Below are 9,365 nucleotides of genomic sequence, written 5' to 3'. Positions count from 1 at the left end.
TAAATGTGAGACCTGAAATCATCAAAATTCTAGAGGAGAACACAGACAGTAACCTCTTTGGCATCAGCCATAGCAACTTCTTTCTAGATCTGTCTCCTGAGGCAAGGGAAACAAAAACAAGAATAAACTATTGGGACTTCATCAAAATAAAAAGTTTCTGCACAGCAAGGAAACAATCAACAAAACTAAAAGGCAACCTATGGAATGGGAGAAGATATTTGCAGATGACATATCTGATAAAGAGTTAATATCAAATATGTATAAAGAAGTTTTATAACTCAACACCCAAAAAAACAATCTAATTAAAAATGGGGAGAAGACATCAATAGACATTTTTGCAAAAAAGACATCCAGATGGCCAACAAACCCATGAAAACATCCTCAACATCACTCATCATCAGGCAAGTACAAATCAAAACTTCAATGAGACATCACCTCACACCTGTCAGAATGGCTAAAATCAACAACACAGGAAACAGAATGTCATGGTGATGATGTGGAGAAAGGAGAGCCCTCTTGCACTGTTGGTGGGAATATAAATTGGTGCAGCCACTGCAAAAAACAGTATGGAGGTTCTTCAAAAAGTTAATAATAGAGCTACCCTATGATCCAGCAATTGCACTACTAGGTATTTACCCAAGGAATCCAAAAATACTAATTCAAGGGGATGCACGCACACTGATATTTATAGCATTATCTACAATAGCCAAATTATGGAAACAGCCCAAGTATCCATCAACTGATGGATGGATAAAGAAGACGTGGTATGTGTGTGTGTGGGTGTATGTGTGTGTGTATGTACATATATATATATATAGAGAGAGAGAGAGAGAGAGAGAGTATATATAGTAGAGTGTGTGTGTGTGTATATATATATATATTTGTGTGTATATATATAGTAGAGAATATTATCTAAGCAAAATTAAGTCAGAAAGACAAATACCATTATGATTGCACTCATATGTGTAATTTAAGAAAAAAAACAGAGATAAGGGGAAAAAAGAGAGATAGGCAAACCAAGAAACAGACTCTTAACTACAGAGGGGAGGTGGGCAGGGGGATGGGTGAAATATGTGGTGGGGATTAAGGAGTGCACTCGTTGTGATGAACACAGAGTAATATATGGAATGGTTGAATCACTATATTGTACATCTAAAACTAATTATCACTCTGTATTGTTAATTAACTGGAATTTAAATTAAAACTTAAAAAAAAATAACTAAAATCTCTAATTTTCTTCACCACTCAGGCCTGCTCCTATAAATAGCTTCCAAAGGCCAAAGTAAGAGAATGCCTAATCCTGCCCAGCACTGTACCCTGAACAGGTGAATTGTGTAAAGGTTTGCTGCGAGGTATTCTGACCTTCCCCTCTCTATGAGGATACAGCAACTCACCATCCCCGCCTACCTCCCTGGAAACCAAACAGCTAATGTCCACTTTGCTGCTGATGAAAGGGATCACTTGTTGTTTGTTAATTGTGGGAAGCAGAGAAGGAGGCTTACAACCAGTAGCGCCATCACACCTGAAGGGCAGGTGCCACTCACCAGAATCTGATCAGGCACCGCATACTTGGCAATCTTGTTGGCCACTGCTGACCTGACCTCCTTCACCACCAAATCTGGGTCACCTGCATTGTCCTTCAACACAATAAAGGCAAATGCAGCTGGAAGGAAGCAAAGATTTGGGGTGTATTAGACCACAAACCATCTCCTGAGGCAGAGCATTGGATATAGTCACTATAAATCCTAAAGATCTTAAAATCATACACTGGTGACCTTGTAGCAGCTGCTTTGTTTCATTGTAGCCCTGAAGATGTGTTTCCATTTCATCCAAAGCAGAAGCAATTCTCACAGCTCCTTTGAACATCCCAGTGAAGCCAACACGTAGTTGAGAGCTCTCTGGGGCTCTGGTGTTGATTGGATGGGGGTGTGACCTTGGAAGCATAACTTAACCCCCTCCCACTGTCCTTGCACCTGTGAAGTAGACCATAATGTGGGCTGACAGGAGAATACTATCCACTCCTGTGAGATGGTACATGGGAACACAGCACATGGCACTAATCTTGTGGGTACATGTATAGCACGGTGGGAACTAGCCACAGTAGCTATTAAAATGTAAATGAAGTTAAGGTTAAGATGTAGTTCCTTGGTCGCATGATCCACTTATAGCTATGGCTACTCTCCTGGACAGCACAGATGAAAAGCAAGCTCCATCCTGGCAGGAAGTTCTGTTGGGCAATGCTGACTAACCAATATTTTAACATAAACACTAAGTTTTGTCTGTCAGTATCCTGCCAGGTTCCAGAAAGGATTAACAGTGATTCCCACAGGTCTCTACATTTCTTGTGAATCCACCTGGGATAATCTTGCATATGTGGTACCCAGGGATCCAATTCTATTGTTTCTCTACGTGAGCAATCCCACAACCAGTGGGGACAGTCTCTTTCCCCATGGATCTGCAATGCCCTGTCATACATGGAGTTCCTATATATGTGTAGTCTGTGTACGCCTGCACCATTCCACCCATCTTAATTAATTCTCCCCATGGCACATGCCATGGCACAACCTACTTGTAGCTTCTTCATTGATTGTGTTTATTGCATATTGTCCATCTCTCCCCTCTACTCCCTGACCCTCCAGCATGAAAGCTCAATGAAGCAGAGACTTATGTCCCTTGCCAGGTCTGGGTCCTAATCAGACAAGACCCAGGGCCTCCCCTCGATTAGATCAAGTGCACAGGGAGTAGGGACAAACAGGTACCCAACAGCTTTTGCTGTTGTGTATTACAAATAGATGGCTGCTCAAATTTGTTAGAAATCAGAAAAATGTATATCACCATACCCATGATACACACGTCTTCCCCAGTACTAAAGTCCTGGTGATCCCAAAGTTATTTGTGTGCATCTGCTGATGGGATTATGAGGTGGCCCAAGGCCTCTGAGTGTCACAGGCAAGGACGTGTTCCCATCTCCATCCCCCTCCTATCCTTGCCCCCTTTTCCAGTGCTTCCCAGTCTCCTGCTAAGGAAGCTGGGGGGGGGGGGGGGGCAACCTCATGAACACATGCTTCTCACGGCAACTGAAAATGCTGTTTTTAAAGGAACTTCAATAAATGTTAAATTTTACAATGAGTTGATTTAGATAAGGTGTTTGCGTAAATAATGGAATAGTGGCACATAAACATGGCAGGAAGGCAGGTAACAATGGGACATGCTGCGACAGAGGCTGTCCCTGACAGCAAGAGGGAGAGTGTCCAATCCCAGGCTGCTTGGCCAGGCAGTGGAGGATGGTTTGCCCAGTAGGGCAGTGTAGGGTCAAAAGTGTCCAGCTAATGCCAACCCAAGTGAGTGTGGCCACTGTGCACCAAGCACTATGATACTCAAGTGATCCTGCCACTTCCCACACCCACCTGCTTAGAATCTGGCAGACTTTGGAACAATGTGTGTCTTCAGTAAGACCACCCTGACCATCATTTAGCACTCCCCTGGCATGTCACTTGCATGGGAACCACAGGTCAAATTCCTCCAGAACAAGTCCCAGAGCAGCAGAAGAGTCCACTCCAGGGCACACTCCTGTCTGCCAGCTCCTATGTGGCTGCAGAGCTGGCACCAGGCGCTATAACCCAGCATGTGCAAGGAGACGCTCTGAGCACGATAGGACATTTCATGTGAACCGTCGGCAACTGGGCCACCACAGCCACACAGACAGAGGATGAAACTCCCAAGCTCAGTAGAGGCCAAATAGACTCCCAAGCTCAGTAGAGGCCAAATAGGTCCTGGCTGCTTGTGGATGTGTGTCCTCAAAGGACGGCAGAATTAGGACATTTCAGAAATCTGACCCTCACCTAACATGCATGCCATCAAGTCTATTCACCCAAAATCCACGTAAGACAGAAGGAAGCAACAGCTTGACCTATAAAAATCCCCTGCCACCCACCTTCCAGATTCTGCTCCTTTTACAAAGTGCCCACAATGGGCGTAAGACCAGGAATGAGGAGCTCCTTTTGTGGGCACTCACCTTCTCCTTTGATGTCATGGGGGTAGCCAATGACAGCAGTCTCTGCCACAGCGGGGTGGCTAGCCTGTGCAGAACACAACAAGACAAAACATGCAAGAGGTGAACCGCCTGAGTCAGCACGCAAGTAAATCTGAGGCCTCAAAGAGGCATCCTACCCAAGGAGGCTGGGCCATTCTCACCATCGAGTCCTCGATCTCAGCAGTCCCCAGCCTGTGGCCACTGATGTTGATGACGTCATCCATCCGCCCTGTGATCTGGTAGTAGCCGCCCTTGGTCCGGTAAGCCCCATCTCCAGTGAAGTAGTAGCCTGCACCACAACAGGAGAATTCAGCACCAATACCTCTGAACCAAGACCCAGCAGGGCTCCTGTCCCTCCAGGAAGGATACAGTAGTACCCACACCCCAACTCTCTCTATGGAAGAAAGCCCTGAAGCCCCAGCTCTGCTAACCTCCTGCCTGTTTGTACTCCTGGCAACCCCTTGTGGAGACACTTCTCTAGATAGTGCCATCTGGCTATGTGCTAGAGAGAGGGCAGTGGCTCTGAGTCAGCAGAATTCTGACCATGTCATAACCGCAAACATTGGGGAGCAGATGTACAAGGAACCCACCCAAGCATCCCCAAAAGTGAGTCTCTTTCACAAGCTTGAGACTGAAGATGATGGGTTCCCACAGGCACACTGTGTATATAATCTTCCAACCCAACAACACAAAGCAAAGCAGGAAAAAAACAAAAAGTAAACCGGAAGAAAACTCACAGCCATCATGACAGTTTTCCAAAGTTGTTTCTTCATCCTTCTCTCTTAGTAGCGTAAGGCATGCATACCACAGGCCAGGCACTTTGGGCTCTGCATGCAGCCCCACTTAACCCCCAAGAATTCTTACCAGTCCAGAGACCAGGGGACTTAGGGAGGTGAAGTGGATGGGGGGAGGATTCCAACTCCAAAGTATCACTGCTCTACACTCAGTCATCATTTCCTTAAAAATGTTTTCTGAGCTTATGATTCCCAGTGTGTGCAAAAATGCATGACATGATCCACTTTAGCCAGCTCACCTGGGTAAGGCTTGAAGTAGGCCTCCATGAATCTCTGGTGGTCTCCATAGATGGTCCTGGCCATGCCCGGCCAGGCCTGGGACAGGCACAGAGCCCCAGAGACATCACCGCCCTCCACAACGTTTCCCTACAGACCCAGAGACACACATGTGAGAGAACTGGCAGATTCTGCTTCAGAAGCAAAAAACTAACATTCTTCTGAAAAATGATAGAGGGAAGTGCCAGAAAAATGCATGAAAACAGAAACATGAAAAATGACAAGGAGGCCCCAAGAGGAACTGCCTTTCTCCTCCGTAAGGAAGCAGCATGGAGAGGGCTTCCCAGAAAACCTAGGGCTCACCCCATGTGGCAGTTTCAACTGTGTCCTTGAATGCTTGCCCTCCACCACCTAAAGAGCCTGGCACACGTGACGTGGGACAGCGAGCAGAGGAGGCCATGAAGGCAGACAAGAGTGTCAGGAGCTTGGCAGGGCACCCGTGAAGGAAGGAGATGCCTCTGCAAGGCCCTTACCTTCTCATCCATGAGAATTGGGACAATGCCATAAAAGGGTCTCATAGCCATGCCAGGGAGGATTTCTGCTCCTTCTTCCGAGGGGCGTGGGGCGATGCAGATGCCACCCGTTTCTGCAGGGAGAATGGGGAAGAAATGCAGGATGGGCCTAGCACCTAGTGGAATGTTTATCGAGACACTGCCATGAAAGTGTCCACTGCAGACACACAAGTGCTCTCCCAGGGTAGGAGACGGGTGCTTGCCCCTGTCTGCTCAAGGAAATGACACAGTGATCCCAGTGACACAAAGACCTCTTTCTGAGGCAAGCCCAGACTTGGGTTCTGGTCCTCTCATCTGCAGAAACGAGATGGGGACCCAAGGAGGAGAGGTCAGTCCAGCTATGGCTCTCCACAGGGATAGGGGCTTCCTCCCTTCATCCATGGCTCTGTGGGAAGGGGAAGAACCCACCTACTTGCACAGGAAGATGGAGGAAAAGAACTGCTTCTGGGCCAGTGCCCCATCCCCCACACCAAACAATGAAAAGTGATGCTCACAATTCTGTTCTCACATCTCTGGCACTTCCCTCTATCAGCCTGCATGGAAATGCCTCACAAGACTCAGCTGTAGGGAGTCTCTGTCCTGAGCCTTCCCAAATGGAGGAGAACAGAGCAATTTGCAATACCTCACATTCTGGCTTCTTGGAGAATGAGACCACAGTTCGCTACATTTATTACATCAGTGGTGATCTCTTACTCCGAACAATACTCCAGAGCAGAGAGGACAAAGAAAAACAAAATGACACAGAAAAAAATGTGTTTCCCACTAAAATCTAAATTTAGACCCTGGTCCCTTACAGCAGGGTCCATCTGCATCAGATGTATTTGTGTTGGACACATGGACCCTACAGGGAAAATGAACATTTAGCTAAGCACCTACTACCTGTCAGCAGTAGGCAACGTGCAGCACTTCTATCATCTCTTTCCATCCTCACTGGGGCCTGTAGTGGAGTGCCCCCATTTCACCAATGAGGAACCCAAGGCCCAGAGAAGTCATTACACATCTTACAGCTGCAAAAGGGCAGCCACACACTGTCTCTCACTCTAGACATCAGATTTTTCAACCACCACATATGCTGAGGGGCTGAAGCATTAGTGGTATTGGATGGCATTCACAGAGCCTCACTCACACTTGACCCTCCAAGACTCAGGCTCAGCCACATGTTCTCATATGCTGTCACATGCAGTGAGTGATCCCTGCATCAGGTCCCCTTCTCCTCAGGGGCATTCTCACCTGTTTGCCACCAGGTGTCCACCAGCGTGCATCTGCAGTCCCCCACCACCTTGTGGAGCCACTCCCAGGCCTCATAGTTGATTGGTTCTCCCACTGAAACCACACACAAAAGGAAAAAAACGATATAATACACCTCAACAAAACTGAAAATAAAAAGGATAGGTTTTTATAGGGGAAACTGTTCTATAATTTTTCTGAAGGACATAAAAGAAAATTTGAAAAAGCAGTGAGATTCAGCATATTTATGGCCATCAAAAAAATACAAATTACAACAAGATATTTTAGCCATCATGTAAAAAATTTTTAAGTTGGATAAAATGTGGGGGAACCAATAGCATATACACTATAGGAGTGTAATTTGGTATGGAACTGGGGAACAACTTGGGTGGTTCTCTTAATATTTAAAAGTGGAGGGGCACCTGGGTGGCTCAGTGAGTTAACTGACTGACTTTGGCTTAGGTCATGGTCTTGTCATTCGTGAGTTCGAGCCCCACATCAGGCTTTCTGCTGTCAGCGCGGAGACTGCTTTGGATCTTCTGTCCCTCTCTGTCTCTGCCCCTCCCCCACTAGCATGAGTGCGCGCACTCTCTCACTCTCTCAAAAATAAATAATAAACATATTTTTAAAAATTGAAAAAATAAACATGCATACACCTGATACAACTACTGAGGAAACTGTGGTAGAATCCACTAAAGCTAAACACGTATATACACACACATGCTATACACACACACACACACACACACAAATGTGCTTGCATCCTATGACTCTATAGCCTGACTTCTACAGCAATGTCTAGCTGCTATGACCTCAATGTTTGTGTACCCCCAATATTTCATATGTTGAAATCTTAACCCCTAAAGATGATAGTATTAGGAGATAAGGCCTTTGGGAGGTAATGAAGCCCTCAGGAATCGGATTAGTGCCCTTGTAAAACAGACCACCCAGCTCCCCCCTCCCTTGGACCATATGAGGACACAGGGAGAAGGCACCATCTATTAACCAGTAAGAGGGCCCTCACCAGAAGACAATCGTGCTAGCACCTTGATTGTGAACTTCCCAGACTCCACAACTGTGAGAAATAAATCCCTGTTGTTTATAGTCATTGGTGTTTTGTTATAGCAGCCCAAATGACTAAACTACCACCCTAATGAGATGCCCATACAAGGCTGGCACTCAGTCAGAACTTGCCAGATTAAACATACCGCTGCTAAAATAGTGAAATCCTCTCATGCTGGCTGTCTCTTGCTCAGGACCACTCACGTGCAGCAAGTAACCAAGGCCTGACCTGGCCAGGGCCTCCCATGCTGGTCACACAGGTGCTGGATGTTGTGTGTTTTGCTCCTGCACTCACCCACACCCACAGGGAGGCCAGAGGATACCATGCAGCACTGGCCCATACACTGAGGAACAGCAAGAGACAGAATATGCAAACACTGGGGCGTGACTACTGGACCACACCCACGGTAGCCCCCACAGGAGGGTAAAATCAAGTTCTCAAAACATAGAACAGAGCCATATGGAAAACTGCATGGTGCTGAGTTACAATAAACATAGGATAATAGCACAGTTTGATCTTGTTCAGGGAAAGAAGACATTTCAGAACCGAGCTATGTCTTTCACAGTAATGTAACTGTGAAGAAGGCATCAGAAGGTGCACAGGCAATGGGGTTGCCTGGAGCAGCGCCATGGAAGACATCAGCTTTCATTACCATGTTCCAATTTTTTTTTTTCCCCAGCAAGAGTATAACTATGTGTCACTTGTGAAGCTGAAAGTTAAAAAAAAAATTAATGCAAAGCTTGGGGTTAAAGTCCTAAGTAAACTAGATTCTGCTGACCAGTCAGATTAAATGAAGTCAATGCACCCAAAGCCTGGGCTGTGGGGGCTAATCCAGCCACACGGAAGCAGCCTGAACTGTGGAACCACAGTGGAGATCAGCACCGCACTGGCTCTGGTCAAGGCATGAAGCTTCCTGGTCCTTGGTGCTACTCTCTTTTGCCAGTGTGAGAAGATGCCAAGTGCTGTTTACCTGCCTGCCAGCACTGCTTATTGATAACCAGGTCCCAGGGAAACCCCTGCAGGGCTCCACTGGTGGTGCTCATTACATGGCAGGAATGTGCCCACGAGACCAGCAAAATACACAGAGCCTGGCCAATCCTCTGTGTGTGCTCCCTGGTACAGAGTTTTTCTGGGCCTGATCCAAGAGAGGAAGTGGAGAGAGGACTACAGAAGCCTGTCTGGCCTAGAGGATGCCTGGCTGAGGCAGCTTTTGGATGGGACGTGCACCCCCCCTCTAATGCAGCTACTGAGCATCTCCTTCTGAAATGCTCAGAGCAAATGCCTTATCACTGGGGGTCCTAGTGAGTCTTCCTTAGCAGTTGAATCCCATGAGTGCATCTAGAAAATCAAACCTCCCTTCATCACTAACCTAACTCCTGGTCCCACTCAGGTGGCCTACAAGTGGCACCTGGAGGATCTGAGTGAGTTTCTGTGGCCCTCTGCTTGCCCTTGGTCTCCAA

General features: G+C 46.8%; 1 protein-coding gene across 2 annotated transcripts in view; it reads right to left on the bottom strand.

Annotated features, from left to right (window-relative positions):
• The window catches only part of ACSS1 (acyl-CoA synthetase short chain family member 1), a 66,980-nt gene that overhangs the window by 6,044 nt on the left and 51,571 nt on the right, over positions 1 to 9,365 (bottom strand). For both annotated transcript variants that reach the window (XM_086701529.1, XM_025932284.2), the window contains exons 8-13: positions 6,846 to 6,938; positions 5,577 to 5,689; positions 5,067 to 5,193; positions 4,195 to 4,322; positions 4,016 to 4,079; positions 1,545 to 1,663 (exon numbers count right to left, since the gene is read on the bottom strand). In XM_086701529.1, the coding sequence (XP_086557655.1) occupies positions 1,545 to 1,663; positions 4,016 to 4,079; positions 4,195 to 4,322; positions 5,067 to 5,193; positions 5,577 to 5,689; positions 6,846 to 6,938 (644 nt within the window). The remainder of the gene's footprint in view (positions 1 to 1,544; positions 1,664 to 4,015; positions 4,080 to 4,194; positions 4,323 to 5,066; positions 5,194 to 5,576; positions 5,690 to 6,845; positions 6,939 to 9,365) is intronic.

This window comes from Puma concolor, chromosome A3 (genome assembly GCF_028749965.1).
Source record: "Puma concolor isolate L17-30 chromosome A3, mPumCon1.1.hap2, whole genome shotgun sequence".
NCBI classification, from domain to species: Eukaryota; Metazoa; Chordata; class Mammalia; order Carnivora; family Felidae; genus Puma; species Puma concolor.
The sequence above is the reverse complement of the archived record's forward strand: the minus strand, read 5'-3'. Positions and strand labels throughout refer to the sequence as shown.